The sequence below is a fragment of the Manis javanica genome, chromosome 3, assembly GCF_040802235.1.
Source record: "Manis javanica isolate MJ-LG chromosome 3, MJ_LKY, whole genome shotgun sequence".
In the NCBI taxonomy this organism is placed as follows: Eukaryota; Metazoa; Chordata; class Mammalia; order Pholidota; family Manidae; genus Manis; species Manis javanica.
In genome coordinates this window covers 4,084,201-4,109,714 of record NC_133158.1, presented here as the reverse complement: position 1 = coordinate 4,109,714, position 25,514 = coordinate 4,084,201, and the positions used below count along the sequence as shown (strand labels likewise).

At 45.9% G+C, this 25,514-nt stretch overlaps 1 protein-coding gene across 14 annotated transcripts in view; it reads right to left on the bottom strand.

The window, feature by feature from the left end:
- CACNA1D (calcium voltage-gated channel subunit alpha1 D) overlaps positions 1-25,514 on the bottom strand; it is a 254,841-nt gene that overhangs the window by 88,126 nt on the left and 141,201 nt on the right. For 10 of the 14 annotated variants that reach the window (XR_012128885.1, XR_012128884.1, XR_012128886.1 and 7 more), the window contains exon 8: positions 20,011-20,114. Coding sequence is in view for 11 of the 14 variants with exons in the window: in XM_073230716.1 (XP_073086817.1) it covers positions 20,011-20,114 (104 nt within the window). In the remaining 3 variants the exon portion in view is untranslated. Of the gene's footprint in view, positions 1-20,010; positions 20,115-20,698; positions 20,803-25,514 lie in introns of all 14 variants that reach the window. The other 4 variants (XM_073230715.1, XM_073230720.1, XM_073230721.1 and 1 more) reach the window with 1 other exon arrangement.

The window sequence follows — 25,514 nt, the reverse complement described above, 5'->3', positions numbered from 1 at the left end:
AATACATGCTCTGCTGTTTCATAGGGATTGATGAGACATTCCATAAGACACCGTGAAAATCTCCAAGCACTGTGCAAATGTGAAGTTCAAATGTGTGACATTTAGCTGTTAAATCTGGGCATAAAAAGGGCAATTGGAGGAGCTTTCTCAAACACCAAAGGGGGAAAAACTGCAAACAGCTCTGAATGGGCCCCAAGCCGCATGATCCCGCAGAACTGACAGGACTCCAGGGCTCAGAGTGACCTCACTGAGCCAGCCTGTGCCCTGGCAATCTGGTGCCACTAAGCTGCTCAGCTGAAAATAACTCATCCCCATACACCCGACCTTCCATTCCAGAAAATCTCACCTGAATCCCCTGGATCATCTATCAACTCCAGTAGATGATGAAAAAGACAGATTTCCATTTTACATAAGAATTTGACATTTTAGAAGCCTATTGCCAAGGGATGAAATAAAAGACACTATTCCAAAAGTTGATTTAACAAAGCTATTGGAGGGAACCACAGATGCTCAGTGACCAGGACTCACACGTGACAAAAGCCTACTTGGCAGAATTCTGCTCCTGGTCTGCAATCGAAAGGAAGAAGATAGAAGAGAGGTTTGGACAAAAAAGCACATAGTATGCTACCCTTTACTTGCAAAAGAAAGATAAGACAACATGCCTATTAATGCAGGATATATCTGGATGATAAAGCAGAAAATAAGGGATGGGGACCATGAAGCAGAGGAGATACGGTAGGAGTGGTGACACCGAATATACCTGTTTCTACAGTTTTGATTTTAGAATCATGTACGTTTGACACATTAAAAAATGTCTAATTAAATCAATAAGGGTGGGATAGGGGAAGAAAAAGTGGAAGTGAATTGAGCCAAATGAATCTGATAGTATTTCAAATGAATACAAGGGACCACACTTCAGAAGAAAGACAAAATCCAAGTCCGTGTGGAGGACATCTGACTGCGGACTCTCAGGCCCGGGCAGGGCTGGCGTAAAGGCTGAACTCCCTTTAGGGGGTTTGTTTTTTGTAGTGCTATGGATGAGACAATGCTGAAATTATTTCAGAGGTATTAGAGGACTTAACAAATGAGTCAATGTGTTCGTGGTGTTGGAAGCAAGGGAAAGAGGGAAAGCAAAGTCACTGGGAAAGGGTCCCTTCCTCATTTTCTGCTCCTTTCCCTGGGCAGCAGCGTGGTGCCCTCTTAAACCTGGAAGCCAAGAAGTCTGGTGGCATCACACAAGAAGCATTAGGGTCAAGAGTGCAGGAGAAATGGCCACAGGTGTACTCACTGGAGCGGTGGTGCAGCCACAGCCACCGAGAAAGGCACACAGGCCTCAGTAAAGACGTTTGACGGGGGAGAAACAGCAGAGAACAAGCGGAAGGCTCTGGCACCCATACTGCTAGAACCTGCTGAGGCCTCACACAGTCCCTGCCCACAAGCCTGGGCCCTGTATCCCTCTCCCCAACCAAGCACAGCTCTGGCTAGACCTGAGCCACGCAGCTAGGGGGGCCGACCTGGTTTCCTGCAGTTCCCTGTCTCTCATAATAACAGAGACAAACCTCTTTGGGATTTCATGGGGAGTCCTCAAAGCGGACACACATTCACTGTGGCACAGGCCGCTCCGACCTCGACATGGACAGGCAGAACAGGACCAAGGCCAGAACGGAGGTTCAACAGGGTCACATTCCTGGCCCCATGTCACATGCCCTGTAAAGAGGACAACCATGGCCCAAACCAAGCTGCGTCCCACTAGATTCCCCATCCCCCTGCCTCTTGGCTCAGGAGGCACGGGGATGGGACGCTTCTTGGTCAGGATCAGGAATCGGGGCAGGACTGGATGCACTGCGCATCCGGCGTGCTGATTTCACCCAGCCCCACTGCAGGCCTAGGGAAAGGCGGCAGCACCCTTCTGCACACTCCCCACATGCTGCCCCTCATGCCCCAGCCAGCCTCCCTCCTGAGGGGCCCCTCACTCTGGAGAGCTCCCCAAACCCTGACATTAAGTAGGATTTACAGGCCCTGGGAGCAGTGGCTCAATCAACGCTTGTGGAGAGAAAGCACTTGCCCGAGGCAAGCCATCACGTTCAGATGGCAGTGCAGGTCGAACGTGACTGCCACCGACACGGTGGCACACAGTTTGCTCTGAAATGTGTTATTCCTCAAATGCCCCATAAAATAAGCGGGCCACTGGATATCATGTAGATTTAGAGAAAGAGTTTTTTCTTGGGTTGTAATGCCATTTGCTCTAACCAGACCAAGACAAATAAAATTTAGACAAACGAATGCTTTCACATTTACACACACATGTGTTGACATACAGAGAAAACACACACAAAAAGCATGAAAACCTTCAGTGAGCTAAGAGAATCATAGAGACTCAGATTTCTAGTAAAACACAGAAATCAAATTCACTTTAAGAACAGGGCCAAGGCCAAATGGGGGTTCTGCGGGGTCACGTTACATATTGTCTAGACAGCCAATATGTTGATGAAAATCCTCCACAATCACATTTCTGATCATCAAACCACATTGTGACACATGGGAACTCACTCAACCCCCCCCCCACCCACCCGCCCAAAAAAAAAAACACACAAAAAGCATTTCCAAAAGGCAAAGGGTAGGGGGAAGCTGCAGATGTAACCCACTGATCTTTATCTGCGGAGGCCAATCTTCCTTAGACCTCAATTATTTCCCCTATACAGACATAAAGGAAATGAAACAGAATGAAAAAGTAGTTTGGTTCAAAAAATGTTTTCATGTTTAACTTGGAAAGCATGCAAGTTCAGTTTCAGTTCAAGGAAACCAGGGGTTTTGTAAAAAAAAAAAAAAAAATCAACAAATATGTGATGGTTCGCATTAAAAAAAAAAAGGTTTCATTAGCAGCACTGGCTCAAAGTTCATCAAGATATCAGCTCTGTTCCCATCCTCCCACAACCACAAAGAGCCAGGATCAACCCAAGCACCGTCTCTGCGAGAGACAAACAGGCCAGAATGGCAGCTGTGGGCCTGGGGATGGCACCATGCCACCGGAAGATCTGCTTCTTCGCAGGTAACAGCCAGGAGGGGGAAGAGCTGGCCAGTGATGGCGGTCTTCAGCAGCAAGCTAGGCAGTGGCCACCCCTTAGGGGAGGGGACTGCTGACTGGCAAAAGGGACATAGAAAATGAAGGCCCTTTTCTATAGACAGCCAACATACTGATGAAGATATGGTGAAAACGTCCCACAATCACATTTCTAATCACCAAATGCCACCGTGGCACTCGGGAACTCATGACTGAATAACCGCCACGGCGAATCTTTTCGTGAAGGGATTCAGTGCCTCCTAGTTTCTCTGTTTGCAAAGGTTTGGGTGTCCTCAAACCGACCCTCCCTTCTCATGCCCTTGACTGCTCCTGTCGACATTACAATCTGTGAAGACGGCTTAAACAGAAAACAGTTTCCATCTTTGGGGAAGATGAACCATTTTCAGAGTAGGTGTTCCCTGGCATTTAATGACAAGGTTATCTGCTGTGGACAGCGCCCGGGCAGGCCTGTACACGTCCAACCTCGGGGACCGAGGACAGGTGGCACTCGCCCTCCTGGGCAGAGATGGGAGGTTGGGGCGTGGTGAACGAAGGCGTCACCTGTCTGCCCTTCTTTCATCGCCCCCGGTCCTTGCTGACCACTTGTCCTTGAGCTCTGGACTCAGCCATCCTAAGGCTCACTCATTCTCACCGAGGTGCAGAGTTCTCCGCGCCAGGCCACTATGTGTGCTAGTCCCTAAGTGAGCTCAAACGCTCTTCCCTGCTCCGCTCTCTGGGCCTGCTGATAAGGACATTTCTCTGGTATCCTGAGTATTTCCTGAATGAGTCTCACATGTGGAGAATGTACTACACAGCCCTGCGATTATTATTTAATATTTTCTTTTACACACTAGACTGTAAGCTCTGTGGAGCAGAGGCCATATCTGTCTTATCTTTGTCTATAAGTTCCTTACCACAAACCCTGGCAATTGGTAGCTGTTTGATAAGAACAGGCTAAGTGAACTTAATAAATAATTTTATAGGCTCAGGTCTTACATTAATGATCATGTCAAAGGCATGGATTGTGGGAAACATTTTTTTTAATGTGAACCATCACACACACTTGTTGATTTTTTTTTTTACACAGATATACCTGATCACAAACACCCATGTGACTTTCTATCTACCTAAAACCATACTCACCATTGTCATTAAAAAAAGAAAAACACAAAACACAAAAAACAAAGACAGCCAGATTCCTGTAAAGTCTTAAAAAAAAAAGTCATCCGTGGAAATAAAGTATCTCAGGCACCTCAGAATGAAACACTTTCCTTTCACCGTATCATGTCTGAGGACAGAAGAGATGCTCTTTGAAGAGTTTGTTTCCATGGTTACCAAAGACAGTCCAAGGCTTCTAGCAGGAAATTTCCCCAACAAGAATCCATGCAGATTGCATGCTCCAGTTAAACATTTCTTGTTTCAGTCTGCTTTTTGCAAAACAGGCTGTAAGAGGGGCTCTTTAAAACCATGAGCTCTCTCGTCTAACATCACTCTCTTGGAATGAAACTTCTCAATCAAGAGAGCAAGACGTCATCACCATATCTTCCTGTGACAGGCTTCAAATGCTGCTGCTACTTAAGAAGTCACTTGAGAGACACATCTTGCTAGACTTCCCAGATTCTAGTTTTTAAAGAAAAATAAGGAAAATGTGTACCTGAAGTCTGACTCAGGAGGGTGGGAGAAGCACTAAAAATAAACACGTTTGAAGGTGCCAAGAGCCCAGGGCGTGTCCTGCCCGTGCACAACAGTCTGCTGGGTGCAAGGCCTGGGCCAAGAGATGGACGGCTAGGCTGGCCCGGGCAGAGGTCTGCCGCTAGGGTCTGATGCAGTTGAGCAACGCTGCCCAGGAAGCAGCTAGAAGTGAGCCCACCTGCTGTGTTGTCCTCAGAGCAACGCCTACAGGAATTGCAGCCCAAATCCCACCCACTGGCCATGTCAGAGGCACCCCACCTGGTGAGAGGCTCTGAGAGGAGATGGGGTCTCTCCCAGGAGGAACTCCCCCTTGCAGGGCAGAATGGGGGCAAGTACTCTCCCTGGACCATCAGACTTAGCTGAGAACAAGGGAACAAGCATCACAACACAGGGGAGGCTCAAAGATTCAGGGAGATCCATCCCCCAGGAAAGGGCTCCTAAAGGACCACCTGAGCTAGAGTGGGACTTGTGCACAAGCAGTTGTAAGAGAAATAGAGACGCATTTCTCTGAAGCCTCCATGTTCCTTTGTTTCACTTCGCTTTGTGTAATTAATTTTGAGAAGAGAAGGACACTGGCCAAGCCTGAATAACAGAAGTGCTTAGGATGCAGTCACACAGACCCAGTCCCAGTAAACGGGACCCCACGGTGGGTAGAGGAGGTCCCCTTGCCAGACACAGAAGAGCTTGCAGCTGACAAGAAAGCAGCTTGGGCTCTGGCGGAGAGCAGACCTAGATTTAATTCCTAGCTTACTAGCTGTGTGATTTGGAGAAAAGTGAAACTTCTCTGAGCCTTGTTTTCCCATTTGTGAAATGGAGGCAAAAAGCACTCCACTGAAGTGGTCAAGGAGACTGAATGGAAGGAACTGTACACAGCACGGGGTCCGGAGCCTGGCACCTGTCTAAGCTGCCACCGGAACAGCTACGAGCCGTGAGAGAAGATCTCCCACAGTCCGTGCCCCAGAGCCGACAGTCAAACCCACAGTCGTCTCCTCATCTGAGAGGCACTGACCATGACATCTTCTGCATCAACTCCTTCGTTTCCGCCTCAACCACTGCACCCCACAGCACCCCCATTGCCTGGGGAGATGTGGCATTAGCCCCCCACCTGGGAACCTGTCATTCCATTCCACCCTTCCAGACCCAGCTCTACTCCCTCACCTTATTTTCAAACACCTCAAGAGCTTCCATAAATTAAAGAAAAAAAATCCTGCCTCACTCACAGGGCATTCCCCATACGCACCCACCTGCCACCTACCTGCTCGCTGCCAACAGAGCACCTGGGCCGCCTTGCAGCAACTCACGGGCTCCTGACTCATGCAATGCACCAGGCCCTGCTCTCTCACCATTTGCCAGGACCTGGAACATGTCCTTCCTCCCTTACACCCTTACAAATGCCCTTCCTTCAACGCCTACTTGGATATGGCCTCCTCAGGGGTGCCCTCTCTGACCTGCCAACACACATTACCTCCCTAGGGCCCAATGCTGGGTATGGATTTGATGCCAGAATACCCTTGACTGGTGGCCGAGGAGGAAGAGGGTGCAGTGCTGGCATCCACCCGGGGCCCTGAAGGCCCTCAGCGTGTCTCTGTGGGCTTGTCTGTGAGCAACAGCATGTGATGCAAGCACAGGTGCCCTCTGGGAACAGCATGTCTTGGGCAGGCGTGTGCTATCACCACTGAACCAGAGCCCACAGACACAACAAAAGCCTCCTAGACTAAGAAGCTGAAAAGCCCCAAAGTTCAAGGCATGCACCCAACACCCCCCGACGTAGGGCCCCCCAGCCCCATGCTCCTGCCCTGTCATGGGCTCGGCCTTCCCTCACTCTTCAACCCTGCCCTGTGGAATTCCTGGTCCTAGGGGACACGCTCTCCTGGAGCCTCGGACTCTTCAAAGGGACCCCCAACCTCTCTGCTTTGATGGGAAGCCGGGTCAGCCTCAAGCTTGCTGCTTGGCTTCCCTAGCGGCCCTTCCAGACCCACCCACTCAGGGTCTCAGGGTGGAGCTGGTTTTCTGTTTCTCTTAACATCTAGATCAACATTCCCTATCCTGCTATGAAAATTCACCAATCAAAATTGACATGTCCCTTTGGGGATGGTGCCAATGGGCTGTGACCATCTCTGAGCATTCAGGCAGCCCCTGGCTGACCCCACCAACCCTGGGGTCAGCATGCCAATCTCCAATGACCGTCTCCCCCACGCCACTTCAGCCGCCCAGTCCCACTGTCACACCCCAAAGTGTTATCATCCTTAATCAAGAATTCAAGCTTTCTGCTGACTATAACCTCCTCTCATACCAGACAATCTGTTTATTCCCACTATAAACATCTTTTACTTCTTTGGAATGTCTAGTCCAATGACCCTTCCATTTTCTCCCAATCTGTTGGGCCTCTCCTTTCCTTCTAATCTTAGTATTTCATGATCCATCAGTCATCTGTTCAGTGATGTTTTTGACAACACCTCACCCCTTTGCCGTCTTTTTACTATATATAGATGGCAAAACTCCTGCCCTAGGTGAGCTCAAATACTCCCTTTTTCTGTACCTGGGTAAGAGCAGTGGAACGTGGCTACAGTCATAAGTGAACTAGGATGACATCAATACAGATTCAGCATCGCCGGCTTCATTTAGGATCTCGGCACCACCTAACACCCAGCTCGGCGACCCGGTCCGCTCGCTCCCTAACTCCCTGCAGTGACTGACTGGAACCTTCTCCACTCTCCTCAGACACGGGATTCTGCCACCTACCCCCTCATCCTCAGCCACTGACCTAGCCTCCTGCCTCAGAGAAACTGAGAATTACGCAAGAATAGTCCCAGCTTCCCACTACCGCACCGAATGTCTGTCTGCCCCCATCTTCTCTTCCCTTTCTTCTCTTTAAAAAGAAAAGCACCTTCTCGAAATGATGTCTTCTGACATCTTGATAAATCGAGTTTTCCAAGCCATAAACATTACATATCCTTCTAATTTTTGAAGTCTTCCTCAATTTCTTTCAGCAAAGTTTTGTGTAGATCAGGTCTTGTACATCGCTCATTAATTCTTAGGATCTTGATTTTTGTACATATTTCTTATATCCTCCATGACTCTATTTAACATTTTGAACATATGGAAGAGTTATGAGCCTTTTTACGTCCTTTTCTGCTAATTCTAACATCTGTGTGAGTTCAAGGCTGCTTGCAACTGATTGATTAAATCTTCTCATTATGAGTCATGTTATTCTGCTTTTTTGCAGGCCCAGGAAACTTTGACTGAATGCCAGATGTTTTAAGTTTTCTCTTATTGGAAGCTAGATATTTTTGTATTCTTAGAAATACACTAGGCCTTTGTTATAGGGTGCAGTTAAATTATCTGGGTCAAAATGTTTGACACTTTAACGATCTAGTAGGTCAGTGTGGAGCACTGATCAGTGTAAAGCTAATTATTTTTCACTGAGATAAATCCTTTCTGAGTATTCCACCCCATGTTCCACGAATCATGAGTTTTTCCAGTCTGACTGGTGGGAACAGGCAATACTGCTGGCCCTATGTGAGCATTAAACATCGTCCCTTCTGATCTGTCCCAGTGCCCTGTCCCCAGCCTTGGGCAGTTTCCTCACAGACGTGCTGAAAGCACTCCACTGAATCATAAGGGGACCTCCTCTGATCTCTAGAATTCCAGTTCTCTTCTCTCTGGTACCCTGTTCTGCACACCCTTGCCACCTTATTTACTGTAGATCCTTAGCTTTGTCTTGTCAACTGAGGGAGAGCCCAGGGCTCTGCCCGGGTCCCCCTTCTTTGCTGGGGTGCAGGAGCTCCCTCAAGTCAGTATAAGCTGGGCCAATCATGCAGCTCAATTATTTTACTTCCCATTTCTCAGGGATCACTGCCCAGGATTCATGGCCTGATGTCCAGTGCCTTGAAAACCACTGTCTGACATTCATTGCCTGTTTTGGGTTTTGTTATTTCAGGAAGGAGGGCAAATCTGGCATCTATTACTCCATCGTAACCAGAAGCAAAAGTCTCTTTTAATTCTATTTTAATGGTATTTTGAAATCAATTCATCAAGATACAAGTCATGAACAAAAATGCCTAAGTTTTAAGTTTATGATTTGGCTCCTGTTAACACCTACATAAACAACACCCCAATCAAGATACACAACATTTATATCATCACCCAAAAAGTTATCTCATTCCCTTTCCCAGTTAACCCTCCCACCCTAGAAAATCTGATTTATTATAGATGCACTTTGCCTGTTCCCACACTTCATATAAATAGAACCACGCCATTGTTCTCTTTTGTGTCTGGCTACTTTGACTCAGTAAAATGTTTCTGAGCTCCATTGATAATGTTGTATTAGTACTTCACTCTTTTTACTGTTGAATAGTATTCCAATGTCTGAATATACCAGTTTCCTTATCTATTTACCTGTTGATTGATATTTGGGTTTTTTTCCAGTTTGGAGCCACTGTGAACAAGGTCCTATGAATGTCCATATACAAGCCATTTTACGGATATAGATTTTCTCTTGGGTAAATCCTAGGAATAGAACTGCCGGGCCAATGTGGTAAGCATATACATAAATTTTATGAGAAATTGACAAGCTTTTCCAAAGTAGCTGTATCATCTTATGTTTCTATGAGCCATGTATGAGCATGCAAATTGCTCTATGCTCTTGCTAGCACTTGGTATTCTCCATTTTTTTTTAGCTATTCTACCATATATGTGGTGGTACACGTCACTGAAGTTTTAACTTGCACTTCTCAGATGACTAATGATATTAAACATCTTTACATGTACATTGGCTATTTGTGTATATTCTTCTGAATATATATGACTCAAATTATATGTATACATATTATATGTTCAAGTCTTTGACAATTTTTAATTGGGTTGTTTATCTTATTATAGTTGTTAATTGTTCTTTGTACATTCTAGATCCAGGCCTTGTATTGTGAATAATTTTTCCTAGCATGTGGCTTCCCTTTCAATTTCTTATTTCTGAAGAACAGAAACAATATTTTAAAACATTTGCATTTTTAGCTTTCTAATTAGATCTATGACACATTTCAAGTCAGTATTGTATCTGCTGTGACCCAAGGGTCAGTGTTTTTTCTTTCTTTTTGCAAACAGAAGTCCACTTTTTCCAGCATCATATTACTGAAAGGATTATCCTTTCTCCATTGAATTATTTAGCATCTTTGTCAAAAAACAATTGACAATATATATGTATTTCCAGATTTTCTTTTCCATTCAACTGTTCCACATCTCTCTTTATGTTAAAATGATTTGTATTTACTTTGCTTTATGGTAAGTCTTGAAATCAGTAGTGTTAGTCCTCCAACTTTGTTCTTTGTCCAGATTGTTTATTATAGATCCTTTGCAATTTTAAATAAATTTTAGGATCAGTGTGTCAGTTTCTAAAAAAAAAAAATGGCTATTAAAATTTACATGGAACAGCATTGAGTGCATAGATAAATTTGAGGAAAATGGACATCTTAACAATATTGAGTCTTCCAACCCTTGATTATGGGGCATCTTCATTAGACCATCATTAATTTTACTAATCAGTGTTCTATAGTTTTTAGTATAGAGGTCTTCCATTATCTTTTCTTATCTTTATTCCTAAGTACTTTTTTGATGTTATTATAAATTGTCTCAAATTTTACTTTCCACATGCTTTTAGCTCATATATAGGAATAAAATTGATTTTTGTATACTAACTTTGTATCCTACGACCTTGCTATATTCACTTATTAATTCTAGTAGGTTTTTGGTCAACTCATTAGGACTTTTTATATAGATAATCATATTTTCTGTGAAGAGAAATAGCTTTTGCTTTCTTTCTTTCTTTTACATCATTTTTATTGCCTTAATGCACTAGCCAGTACTTCAATATAATGTTGAATAAAAGGCTTGAGAGAGGAATGATTATCTTCTTCCTAATCTTAGGAATAAAGCATTCAGTCTTTCACCATTGAGTATGATGTCAGTTACAGTTGTTGCTGTTGTTTTTTTTTATAGACAAACCTTCTTCAGGTTAAGTTCCCCTATATTCCTAATTTGCTGAGAGTTTTTATCATCAATGGTTATAGAATATTGCCAGTAGTTTGCACTTATTGAGATTAGCACATGATTTTTCTCCTTCATTCTATTAATATGGTAATTACATTGCTTGATTTTCCAATGGTGAACCAACCTTGTATTTTGGGTATAAACCTCACATGGTTTTGAGGTATTATTCCTTTCATTTTGCTAGACTCAATTTGCTAATACTTAACTGAGAATTTTTATGTCCATATTAAAAAAGGATATTCTTTTCTTATTATGTCTGTTTGTTTTTGGTATTGAGGATATTCTGGCCTCAAAAAATGAGCAGGGCAGTGTTCACCTCTCCTTAACTGAGTTCTTTTCTAGGAATGGTACTAAATGGTATTATTTCTCTCTAAATTGTTTGACAGAATTCACTTTTGACATCATTAAGGCCTCCCTTTTCTTTGAGAGGTGATTTTGATTTCTATGTCAAAAGCAAATATAAGCCTCTTCAGTTTTTTATTTTTTTATTGAGCCTGTTCTGATAAGCTGTGTTTTTCAAGGAATTTAAATTTCTCTTGATCTTATTATCATAAAATTATTTACCTTATTCTCTTGTTATTGTTTTAATGTCTGTAAAATCTGTGGTGAGGTCTTCTCTTTAATTTCTAATGCTGGCAATTTGTTATTTGCCTTTTTCTTTTTTGATTAGTCTTGCTAGGGATTTCTTAATTTTAATGAACTTTTAAAAGAGCCAGCCCACTTTTATCTTTGGTAATTTTACCTATTTGTGTTTTCTGTCTTACTGACTTATTTCTTATCTGCTCTTTTTTTCTAGGTTCTTAGATGAGAATGTGTGTATCACTGAATTTAAATCTTTCTTCTTTACTAAATAGGCAATTAAGCCTATAATGCAAATTCTGAGAGGCAATACTTTCATTTTCAGTTTAAAATATTTTTTAATTTTGATTATAATATTTTTCTTTGAATGGTCAGTTAGAGATGTGTTATTTATTTTCAAATATTTGGAGGACTATATGGATAGCTAATTGGTATTGGCTATTTAAATCTATTGCTGCTAGAAAAAATATACTTACTAAGATTTCAATCTTTTGAGATGTCATGAGACCTTTTTTTACTGCACAGATGTGGTCTATCATGGAGAACTTTCCATGTGTTCTTGAACAGCATGTGTATCCTGCACTTACTGGATGTGGTGTTCTATAAATATCAATTAGGTCAAGTTGGTGATGGGGTTTAGATATTATCTAAGCACTTTTCATCTCCTTACTCTATCAATTATTGAAAGGGGATTATAAAAATTTTCATCTGTTTGTAGATTTATCAGTTTCTCCACTTAATTTTTATAGTTTTTCCTTCATGCATTTTAAAGCTCATTACATGCAACTACATTTAGAATCCTTATGTCTTCTGATGTACTAGTCCTCTTAGGAAATAGCTCTGTCTCTAGAAATACTCCTTGAGGTCCACTCAGTGTAGTGTTAATATAGTTCCTCCATTCTCTTATTTTTAGCCTGTGTCTTTAAATTTATTGCACCTTCCCCTGGAACATCCTGCCTATCCACAAAGGTCAGTCACTCCAGCTGATCAGAAGCCTTCTGGCTCCCAGAACTCTGAGTTTTCCAGCCACCCTGGGCCTTCTAATGGCTGTCCTCCCCCAGGTCTCAGTCTCACCCAGTATGTAGCAGCTTAGGATCTGGTCAAAAATTTAAGAGAATCCCTACTCCGATTTCTGAAGCCCTTTCTCTGCACACATGCACACCCAGCACCCTGCCCTGGAGATTCTAGCTGTCTCAGCAGCCCAAGCCCTACTCTCCGCATCTTCAGCAAATAGCATGCCATCCTGCATGGGATGCCACGGGTTTTCCTTTGACCTGAGTACCCACCACTAGCCTCTTCTCCTGTCTTGCCTGATGTGATGGCTTCTCATTCATTCTCTCCTTCCAGGATACGTCCCCCGAACCCCCTAGACTTCATCTGTGCCTGCTAAACACTCCCAGCACCACATACATTTCTTACAGAGAACTTAAAAACATTTATAACTTTTGCTCCCCCAATAGATGTAAGCTTTTTGAAGACAAGAATTCTCTTTTGTCTCACCAATGAAACCCCTGTGCCTAGCAGGATGCTCGGCAAATACATTTACTACTGCGTGGGCACTCAAAAAATGTTCATTAAGTCATTTTTTCTTAAGTCCAAGAAAGAGAAAAACGGATCTAGCAAGATTTTCTGCTTCTAATTACTCTGCTATATTAAATCCAGCCAGGCGGTACAGGGTCAGCCCTAAAAACTGCCCTAGTCCACACTGTGAAGGAACAAAGTCACTCAGAGAGCCCTCCAAAGGAACCCACAGCCCCTCACTGCTCCTCTAGAGGGCCAATCTAAAGTCTCATAATATTGGGGATCCATATCTTCATTTGATCCTCAGAGATACAGCCCTCAGAGTTTTCTTTTGTTTCAGAGGAAAAAAACTTTAATGGTATCTTTCCGGGTTTAAAACCAGACCATGTATGGCAAGTCATTCTGCACCTCTCTCACAGGGCAAGAGAGACGGCTCCCCTTTGCCTGGGGACCTGGGAATGCCCTCTGCTACGGGAGGAGGATATGCACACCTTGGGTACGTCTGCTGAAATATGAAAACAAAACTCCAAGAAGGGAACAACTGCCAGACTTTAATAAAGAGGTCCCCGTACGATGGTCAGGCTGGTCTTATATACTGCGCAGCTCTGCTGTACCAGTATTTGATCTCTGCAATTAATTTTAATTTTACCTGCCTTTAAAAGAATATTACACAGAAATAAGCAAAAGGCTGGCATAAGGTGGACAGTAGCATCTCAGAGGCAATTGTCAGTTTGTTTACCACCAGAAGTCAAATTATTAAATTCATAAACATCGCTTTCACTGTAAAAGTGACAGCAGTTGTTAATGCCGTCAATTGAATCGGGAACACAGGCAAATTATGGCTTTAATTTCAACCATGTAGGTACCAACGGCTTCGTGAAGAGCCGGTGTCTGCAGGGAAGCACTGTAATGAACTCTCTTCCCCCAGGATTTGGGGCCAACAGGCCCCGCAGCCAGCCCTGCAACACGGATGCCACCAGCTGCCTCCCCCTTTCCTAAACTGTACCCCAGCAAAGCAGAGCCCGGTGGAGGGAAGGTGGCTGGAGAAGCAACTGCTTGGCCCTGGCTCTCCATCAGCAAAATGGGTCCTCAGCAGGGCACCTGTGGCCAGAGGAGCCTCAGGGTCCTCACAGGGCTTTGCTGTGCATCACACGAAAGCACTTGGTCAGGAACAGATGGTGGCCATGGCTGGAAGGGAGAGCGCACTACCGAATCCATTACTAGGGCCCGGCTGCTGCCCACTGCTGTTGCCGGGGTAACAGACGTCAGCTTGATGGAAACAAGAATCAGTGAAAACTTTCACTTACCTCGTTTCCACTGGTCCCAACAGTCATCACTATGGAAACAGTAGCTGAGAGCCAGTGGCAGAGAGGCTGCCACTCGCTTGCTAATGTCAGGTACAGCTTCCAGCCTGGCACTTCAGGTACCATGGTACCGACAGCACCAGGCACCAGCTGCCAGCTACCCCCCGGCAGCCTTTTAGCTCTGCAGCAAGAAAGTTCAGTGTTTAAAAGTACACATAAATGTTTAACTTGGTTTATCAGAAAAAGGAAATTTCCCATTATTTCATTTAAAGCTGAAGCAGGACCTGATTCCTTGTTCTAGCGATGCTAAACCACGCGAAGTTAGTGAAGCACCCTGGGGCTCCCCCGCGGCGCTCAACCCCACTCACAAAATTACTTCCACGTTCAAGATAAGACATGCAACTGTGCGGACAGATCTTTCACATATTAGCCTAGTCAAACCAGAGACAAATCCTGCTAAATGTGGGGAAGTGTTTTGCTACAGGTGATCATTAATGGTGTCTTTGTCTGGCATTCTGATCTTTTACTAATTACACACAAGAAAATCTTTTCTGTCTTTCTTTTTCTTTTAATTGTAAGAACTATGTACAAAGGACCCTCCACCATCCCTTTGTTTTTAGACTAGACCTCTCCGTACCTCCTTAATCTGGTCAATACTTAGTCCAACTTGAATCTGCAATAGAGTGGTAACCAGTCATACCAAGTCTGGTTGTCCCATTACCTAATGAAGCCTTTCGATGGTGTAAGCAATTTAACTAACTCTTCTAAGATGAAGATATGTCAGAGAAGCACGTACAGGAAGAAATTCTATTGCTCATTTCCTATCAGCAGATGCTGGTGAAGTGTTGAATGAAAGCAAAATCTAATCCCAGTCATGAATAATTTATAAGAACGCCTATTCCCAGAGAGCATGTCTCCACTTAGAGAATATTCATAAGCAATACAACCACCGTCTACCTGGTATGTTTTGCCTCCTGGGCCAACATTCAGATGGAGGAAATCAGAGGCAATCTCTGATTTACCAGGGCTCATAACAGTGTGAATTTAAATGGACCAGGGTACAAATTACAGTGTCTCAAACCTGATCCTGCTGTAAAATTCTCATATACAGTCTGCAGTTCCACCAGCACCATGTCTTTCCTCCCCATTCTTCTTATACGAGAGTTGAACAAGCAAAGTAGCCACACCCGAGGCTTTGTCTAGGCCCTGGGACTGATGTAACTGGGTGTACAGAAAGGCCCCAAGAACCTCAGAAAGATCAACCTGCTTGAAAATGGCCCAGCTTTCTATAATGCTTCACCTCATCCACATTCTCTCAAAACTTCTAACGTTGAGATAAACAGGCCTCTAATAATATAAAATTGGATGGATGACTTAGAAAGATACACAGGACCTGACAGATCGGGAACTTACTGGGACAAAAAGAACAAATTAATGTAGAGCAGAATGATTTTGTATGTATAGTCACGGGCTGGGTTTACATGCAATTCTACATTGCAAAATCTGGTTTGCAAAGAACATTTATCTTCTAATGACATGCGAGGCCTGCTTAAGAAAAGTGTTCTCATAAGATGTTAGCAAAACCAGAGCTTTGAATTCACAGGATAATTATAAATGATTTTAATTTCTTCTTTAAAGTAGGCCCAGGAGGTGGTTTGTGAAGTAATATCCTTCAGTAATCATCGGTTTATGTCATTATACACACACAAGTATATGTAATAAAACATTAAAAAATATTATATAACTTTGCCTTTTCACAAAGATGGCCAATTATTATTGACTCGTTTAGGAGGACTGAGAGCTGGTTAGCTATTTCTTACATGAAAACCCATTCCATATGCTCTTACTTGGCCATCACAACATAAGCAAGATCCTCAGGGGATCCACAGGGTTGGGACAACCAGCTCCAGTTTGTAGGTGAGGGATGTGGAACTCAAAAGGGAAGTAATTTGCCCCAAATCTCACAGCTACTAAAAGGCAGGGCGAAGAATGGAGTCTTGGTTATCCAACTCTAAAGCTAGTGTGTTTACCACTGTGTTATTACAGAAAATGCCATTCCCCTCTGTGCAAGGACAACCACTGTCAGACAGAGTTTCAGGGACAGCGATTCAGGCTGACACAGGACCTCCACAGCCTCCTCTTGGGAGGCACAGGAGACAGTGTTTATATGTGTGATAAAGCATGCTTCTCTCAGTCACTTCCTGGGAAGTCCAGAAAATGCTACACTTCAGATAATTTCCAAAGAGCCCTTTTCTGTTCTCACTTCACCCAGGGAGGGGACTGGGAGGAGAGCCACGGATTTAAGGTAAAGATACACTGAAAGAACAAAATCTTGTATACACTTCTGAAGCACTTCTACATTCACAGCTGATGTAAAGCCACCACCCGTGGGGAAGGAGGCATGACAGAATCATTCCTGTTCGAGGGACAGGATATGGAGGCTCAGGGCTGCCAAGGGAAGCCCCAGCGTTACGGTGCGGCACTGGCAGGGCTCCGGGCTCCCTTCCCTCCTGCCGGTCCCTGCCCAGGGGTCTGAACCACACCTCGGGGGCCAGGGGGCCCTTGACCTTACTGCAGGTATGCCTGGCTTTGATCCCAAGGCCTACGACCACCATTTCTCCCTGGGAATCTGCAGTGATTCTAAAGAAACAAAGCTCAGAAACACCAACTTGTTCTCTTATTTTGCCTATTTACTGACAAAAAAACTCCAAAGGGACAGGAGTTAAATGAACAATTTTAAAAGTGAAAAATCACCAAGCTTCTAAAAAGCAGCATGAGAACAGACATAATCTGCCTCTGAATTGTAGGCATAAATGAGACATTCTTTCCAATCCCTGGTCCTACTGGGACCACCTCCTCAATGACAACCTAAAGTGAAATCTCAACACTGTAGAAGAAATTGGGGCTCCTACCAGGCATCAGTATCCTCCTCGTCCATGTCCATTCCTGACTGTGCAGGGCGCACAGGTCACAAACTTCATACTCACCTGGAGAGAAAGGGTCTGTTGGAAAACCAAAGATTTTTCCAAAGCATCAGTCCTTGAATGCTTTAAAAATGTGCCAACACCAAATCATGGTTGCAGATTAAAATGAGATTAAGCAAACGATAATGGCATGGCATCTGAGGAAAGGAGGTGCCCAGGGGCAGAAACAAATACTTCCATGTGGTTAACAGACTCAAAGACACCCAGCAATTTGCCGATTCTTCATCAGAAGGCAATGGCGTGGTCTTACGTTTCTAAATGGGAGCCTTTCGATTCTGTGCTTTGGGATTACGTTTGTCTTAGTCTGACAGTCTGTCCCTAAGGGGCTATGCAGTCAAAGTCAGCTTCCTGTTAACATTTACATCCTCCTAGTTTGATAATCCCTCTGGTGTTCCCTAAAAGATTGTGACGAAACCAAAGATGAAAATCAGAACTTTTTAAATTTGCTTTAACAAGAAAATGAATACAGATGACCCATTTTGATTTGGGGGCAAAGTTCAGGGGGAGTTGTGGGGCAGGTGGGAGTGTCCGGCTCTCAGCAGTGCCCCCTGCAGACAGCATACCACCTTGCAGAGTCAGCTCACAGCCCTCCGTCTACACCCCACTCCAGCTGTGCCCTCCTGCACCCCTCACAGATGTCCCTCACCACACAAGGCCTCCATCTGCATCCAAGACCTCTCAGCACACCCCGCCTCTGGCCCAGGCCCAGGCACTCAGCAGGAACTAGGGAAATGGCCAAACCGGCCAACATGGCTGGGAGGCTCTGCGCTGCAGTCGGGGTCCTTGCTTTAATTTACACAAAGCCTCCTCAGCATTCCCTACCAAGATGGCCCTGCGGGTGGGCAGAGGCGGTGTGCAGCCCCTAGAGCCAAGGAGCAGCGTACTGACAGTGGAAACCCCGGGGTTCATTGTAAAACTTCCCATGTCACTGGCACTCCCCTTCAGAATGTATCTGGTCTTGGTTTGACACAAAAGTGCTTTACAATTACTTATTATTTTCCCTGAATCCACATCTCTGTAACCTGGCCGTTCCCTGAGGGACATGCCTGTTTGCACCCTCTGGAGTCGGGTAACTGTGGGCACGGCCACAGTTGCAAGAGGTGCCCCTCCTCCCAACCTTTCCTTCTCTCCTTTTTAAGCTGCTCCATCCTGCCCGGCGATGGTGCCCACTCTGCAAAGCTCAGAGATAAGGCATGTCACTGGTACTGTTAAAATTAGTGGTTTCCATGGCCTCCATCCGTTTGGTTGGGTTTAGGACACGGGGGTGCCAAGGAATTCCTAACATAACTGCCCTTAACCTTGTACAGGGCTGTTCCTGGGGCAAAATCACCACGAGGCTGTTTCTGCAGGGGCACACCCCTGCCTGCGTTCCCAACCCCCACCTGAAGCCCCAGGGGTCCCTCAGGAGGCTCCCAGGAAGAAGGTGCCTTGGGAGTTTTCACTGAGAGGGCACGAGGCCCGCGGGGCCATTTCTCTGGAGGGGGACACTGTGTGTGGGGTAGCATCACCCTTGACCCGGGGCCAGCCACACTCCTCTCACAGCAGCCGGGCCCCCAGGGCATTTCTGGATCAGGGTTCACATGGCAGTGTGCGCCCACGGGAGGAAATGATCGCCCTCGGTCAAGGAGAGCCCCTGACACGGTCACCCCCGAAACCAGGCAGGCCGGGCCCCAGGGGAGGAAAGGGGAGGAGGCAGAGGGGAGCGCCAGCTCTGCTTGCCGTGCTGCCAAAGGCAGGATTTAGGGAAATGCGGTAAATCTCTCTTTGCTGACTCAGCACTGCATGAAGACATCTCCTCCCTGAGATCCGAGTGTGGGCACAAGAAGACAGAGGGAGTGAGGGGCAGGCGACCTCCCTCAGAGAGCCTGTCAGCAGCGCTTCCGGAGAGCCCTGGGCTCAGGGACAGCTGCTCTTCGGGGACTCAGGCATTTCCCGGGTCTCTGGCTGCACCCCACCTTCTTGCAATGGTTCCATCCAGGAGCCACTTCTGAGGACGCCTTGAAGGCCCTGGCTTCCTTCTCTAGGGTGCTGTCCTCTCTGGGGCGTCTGAGGGGTGGCGAGGATGCAGAGCCCCCCATGGGGCCCCGGGATGGCATCTCCAACTACAGGTAGGCAGGGCCCAGAAGCACCGCGAGTCCCCTCCCCAGCTGGCCCCATGGAGCCCTCCTCGTGGAGGGTCAATCCAGAGAGTGAGGGAGTAACAGAAGGGACTTCAGGGATGGTGACAGTGGGCCTCGTACGTGCACGGGGGGAGCCTTACTGTGCCTGAGAGAAAGACTCTGAAGGTTCAGATGAAGGATGACTTTGAGGGAAGATGCTCACAGTGACAGCGGCAGAAAACCAAGCTGATAAATGATGCGAAGGATGCGCGATTTTGAAATCGTTCAGTATTTATGCACTAACAGAGGCTTATTTCTCCCTGACATATAAAAGCTTCAACACCCTGGAAATAAGCATGATACCCTGTGGGTCTCTTAAAAGGGCCAGGTTACATACCAAATGGAATAAAACCACAAAAGACAGAGACCCTTTCCTGGGGGAGTCCGAGGCTGGGAACCTTTCTACTCACTTGTAATCCACTTCTACACATAGGCATACAGGAAACGTCTTTGTTAAATTAATAGTGTTTGGCAAGCGTCAGAAACACAGAATCTCACAGACAGATACAGGCAGAGAGAGTCACAGTTCAGTCCAAAAGCAACACACGGAGGGGACATCAGAGTCCACACACGCATGCAGAGAAGCCGCAGGGAGCAGCTGGGAGACACACAGCGCTGCCCACACGCGGCAGCGGCAGGACGTACGACATGATCCAGCGGCTTACCCACTAAGGACACCAAGAACCAGGTTAAGGACGAAAAATGAGCCAAGGATGATCAGACTAACAAAATACACCCATGGCCATTCCCATCCTATCGCATCATTTACCTGTAAAATGTAAGGAGATCAGTTATCAGTTAATCCATTTACTAAAGAGCGGAGCCCCAGGGGCAGCTGCCTGACCACTCAGCGCTTTGACCGAAGATTCTTGCTCCTAGGACAGGAACCCCCAAGGGCCTAGCATTCTTTTTTTTTTTTTGCCTTCAAATAAGGACAAGTCCTGTTGCTGAAATCTACAAACGTCACCTGCCAAAAGTCGGATGGGACCAGCTCATCTAGTTATGGTTTTACCGATTAATCTGCATTATGTTTGGTTCCAGACCAATAAAGCAATTATAAATGCATCTCATTTGAGGGGCAGACAAAAGGGCAGGCAAATGGAAACTATTCAAATCCCAAGCAGCAACACTAATTAATTTCTGGTCAATAATGGTTCTATGATTTCCTTTCGTGAAGGCTGGTGAGGCTCCAGGAAGCATCTTGATTTGAGAAGCCTCAGCAGAAAGGAAAGCGCCTCAAAGAACACATAAAGCGCTTGGCACCCGCCGGGCGGTCCCCATCTAACAAAGCCTGTGTGGTCCTGGCAGCTGTCCCTAGAACTCTGCTTTCAAGATGAAAGAGGTGTAGCTTACCCGCTCAATACACCAAGTACAAGATTTAGTACGAAAAATGACCCAAAGATGACGAGACTGACAAAATACACCCAGGGCAATTCAAATCCCATAGCATCATTCATCTGTAAGAAATAAGATGGTCTCATAGGAGTGGGTTAATAAGAGAGTAATAAGGAGAGAGGGTCACATTAGAGACAGCATTCTATACATTTCATTAAACATTTACTTAGATTCAAATCAGAGAGAACAGTAGCCAGTGCACATTCACTATATAGTCCCAACACTCACGCACACATGCACGCGCACACACGCACGCACACACACAGTCATCAAAGCAGACTCTGACGTGGGTGGGGAAGTCAGCTGGGATTGGGCACTTCCTCACAGGGAACTAGCTCCATAAGGGACTTTCGGAAGAGTTCTCGATGGAAGACAAGACTCCTGCTTAGCTGGAAACTATTTCCTACTCTGCCCACAGCGGTAGGGCTTTTTTTTTTTTTTTTTGCTTTTAAAATTTGTGATGGTGGAAAAGTCTTAGTTATAGAGACAAACTGTAACATTTGGCTCTATAAATTCTTTGAAGAGCAAGCCCTAAAATAACAACTTTCCATTGGAAGCCAACCTACCCGAGGAAACCTAACCCGCCTTAAATCTTAGCAAGCACAGCTAAGTCACCGCCCAGGAGAGAAGCGTTCTCCTGCTAGCTGACACATTCAAGGGTGCTTCTGGGAATGAAATTTTTCCCAGCTGCACACACAGAAAGGACCCAGGAGAAGGAAAGAAGCCCTTTACCCCAACACCTAGCTTGGACCTGGTTGACCCACCCTCGGAGAACTGGTTCCCATTATGAGCCGACTGGAACTACAGGGGAAAGATGGCTGGTCCAGAGGACCCCAAGCCCCTACATCTGGGACAAGCTCACGCAGCACAGATGTGGCCTCGTAGGCAGACCCTCCCAGGGGAGGTTTGGTCAGGGGCTGCTTTCGTGCTGGAGCAAACAGGGGCTTTAAGGCTCATGGCTGGATAGAACTTTCCAACAGCACAGGTCAGAGTTAAGTTGGGCAAACACTTCTCCCAGGAAGGGGGTCGAAGGACCAGGCAGGGGGCAGAATGAGTGACCTCAGGCCTGACCCAGAATCTCTGGGCTGAGTCACCACGCTTGCCTGGCAGGTGCAGTCCTTAACCTGTGGGCGCATGCCCTCCTTCATGCTACCTGGCTCCAGGTTCCAGCTTTACAGAACGAGACGTATGCATCTCACTCTGTTTGCCTCACACAGAAGCCAAACAGGAAATGAGAACATGAAAAAAAAAAATTACCTAACATCTGTTGCTGAAGTCTAGGGAGAGAGAGGGCATTAAATCCCTTATGAAATACCTGTTTGGCCACACGAAAATTGATGTGCTTAATAGAACTCCTATCGGTCTGCACATCTTACACTGGCAATTAGAGAAATGAATGAGCCGGGACCATGGCTGCAACTGTTGATCTAATTAAGTTGGATAAACCAATCTGAGCAGGAAGGCAGAGGGTGATCTTCCAAAGCAAGCACACCACTAAACTCATTTAAAAACCCACGTGTGGAGGACAACTGGGCTGCCTGGTGTAGTGGCCGGAGCCCAGCCTGGAGTCAGGCCCTTCTGCAGAGGGCTCTGTGGGCCTGTTTCCCCTCTGTGGAAGCAGCCGTGCACACGGCAGGGATGAGCGTGCTCACGGGTGAGGGGACGAGGCGCCAGGCAGCCAGTCCAGGACTCCCACCGGGAGACCCGACTCTTCTGCAGCCCTAGCACATCAGCCGGCCGAGCCCCCTGCTTCCCGATCTGCGTTCGGGACTCAGCCTCGTCCTCCAGAGGACGGCTCTGGCAACAGCTCTCTGCTCCCCTTGGGAGGAAACAACTTTTTCTTCTAAAGAACCTTATAATTTCCTACTAGTAGATCTTGGACAGATTTCCATTTTCTCATGTCAGAAATGTCACCTGGAATGACGGCTGGGGCCTGGTGGGAAGGCTGGGGCTAAACAAAGGCCCCAGGAGACTGAACTCCAGATGGTGGGAAAGAGAAACAAAACCTCAGCTTCAAGGGCCGGTCTCTCTCCCAACCACACCTTCTCAACCCAAGTCTCTCTGCAGAGGCGAGCATTTCTGAACCTTACCATTTACACGGGGCAGGTCAGAACCGCCAAGCTCTGCCCAAAAACACCCATTAGAAAATAGAAACCCTGCCTGGGGTTCTGTCTGCATGGTCTTTACCAATGATGAAGAAATCAGCGTGAAATGATGCATTTTAATGGAGATCAATTTTTTAAACAATTTATATCTAAGTCATCGTGTGGAGTCCCCTGGTGCTTGGGAAATAATACTCTATTTAGTCTCAGTTTTCCCTCACTTCAAAGGCTGAAATGCACATTCATGTCTCCAGTTAACGGCTAACCTAAGGCTTTTCAGTTTTTTTCTAACTGTTGCGGATACTACTGGAAGAGTGGGATGCTGGGGTGGCTCCCCTGAGTGGGCAATAAGAAAAAGGAGCAGAAAGGCAAGCCCTTGGCTGACCGGCTGAGAGGCGCCTCCCTGATGCTTGGAGGGAAGGAGGTTGTCAGCTTGACCCTAAGGACCTCCTGCCGGAGTCTGACAGCCAGCACCTCCGTAGGTATGTTCTCTGAGAGAAGAGCTTGGCGCAGAGGCGAGAAGCCACACAGGACTTAGAAGGGCAGCTCTCTCTTGAAACCAACACTATTTGAATTAGTTTCCTGCATTTAAAATCATCTCCTCAGAGTTGAAGGAAAATAGTCGGATCCTGTAGTCTAATTCTGCACCTTGTAGGCAAGAAAATTAAAGCCCGGCGAGAGTCGCCATGACCCACCGCAGGCCACACACCCAGCACACCCAGGCTTGTGCTCTGTCCTTGCCCGATACCCTCCCGCTGCTGCGGACAACTACGTGTGCATCAGACGGCAGCTTCATTATGTTTATGCAATTGATTTATAGACGAGCTCTACAATAACCTTTTTCCTACTAGAAATGCATACTCCCGCTCCCTGTGCATCCAAATGGATCTAAGTCTACCTTCCTGCATGCTGGGCCCACCTGTACTTCTCTTCTCAGACCCTGCCAGCCACGTGCTAGACGCTCCTGAGAACTAAGGCATCAGTGAGCTTGAAAACACTGAATATAAACTTGACAGGATGCAAGGCCATCCCTGGCAAAGACTTTGTCCACCATGTACAAACACTAAAGGATGGAGAGATGTGCTCACAATTGGTATTTATAAGTTGCCTCTCCAGATGTTCCCCTTACACCCAAGTTTTGGATAAAAACGGATGCTTCAACAGGGCCCATCCACAATGAGGCAACGGGACTGTACACTGAAGAGTGACGGTCACTGGTGTTTGTGGAGCACCTGCTTTGTGCCGGGCACTGTGCTGGTCAGGGGCACCCCGTTCTGAAACATAGCCGCACAGCTTCCAGATCACGGAGGCCCTTAAAGTACGGAGCAGACTTCGTGCCTTGGATCTAGCCCTCCTCTCTGATGAGTTAATAGATGTAGACGGCAAGTAAAAACAACCTGACGTGTTTCAGGAAGTGAGGCCTCAGTGAACTGTAAGGAGGACATTACGCAGCCGCCCCCTAGCGTTCTGGAAGGGCTCACAAACATCTGACAGTGGAAGGAAGGGTTCTAGTCTCGACAGGGGGTCACCAAATTATGACCCGTGGGCCAAATCCAGTCTGCCATCTGCTTTTGTACTGCCCTGGAGCTAAAAATTTACATTTCTAGATGGGAAAAGACAGTCAAAAGAGTATTTCATGACACAAATATTATGCAAAATTAAAATTTTGGTGTCCATCAATAAAGCATTATTGGAACAGAGCCACACCCGATTACATGTTGTCTGTGGCTGCTTCTGAGGGACGCAGGCAGAGGGCAGAACTGAGTAGTTACGACAGAGACATGATGGTCTGCAAGGCCAATGCATTTACTATCTGGCCTTTAATAAAAAGTCTGCAGACCCCTGTTCTAGATCAAGAACCACAGTTCCTCGCTGAGGATCCTGGGACATTCAGTGGTTTATCTTTATTGTCTGTTTTCCACCTTCAAAATCCCAGACCTTCTATAAAGGGATATAGGCTGGGATAATGTTGATAAATTACTTGAGTTCCTCCATCAGAATAAAGAGACCATGTAATTCATAGAAACTGCAATTATTATATCATCAAATTATTAACTCTGTGATTGTCATATTAATGAAAGTGACAGTAATTATACATAAGGGATACTTAAAGGTTTTCAGGAAAGCACGTGGGAACTTTTGTTTCTGGGTGCGCAGAACTTTCTCTCCTTTAATCACACACTCTCAGAGTTTTCACTTGCTTGACGATAAGAAAACTGTCATGAGAGAATCATTGTACAGAAATATAACATAAAATATAAAACTGTCCATTGGTCAAGGCATGTTGGACGATGCGCCATGACAACAGAGAGAACAAAAGGGCTGAGAGGAGCCACGCCATTTTTCTTTTTAAATCAAAGTGTTGTTTTCTGTACTACTGGGGAGGTGGAGGTTTGGGGGAAGAAAACAGTTTGGTCTATTTGGATGGTAATTTTTTTATTTATCAGAAACTTCAAGGGTAGACTGGGACTGTGACCTCAACTACTCTAGGAGGTGTACGACTTAGAAGGTAATAGTGAAAATGAACCCTTTACCTAATTTGAGGGTCCCCTTGCATGGCCATGGTCTTGGCTGATCCAATATAATCTCCCTCCTTCTTCCTCTTCATGAAAGGCACTGTCTTACGGATACACAGAACAGATGCGCATACCCACACAGACACACACACACAC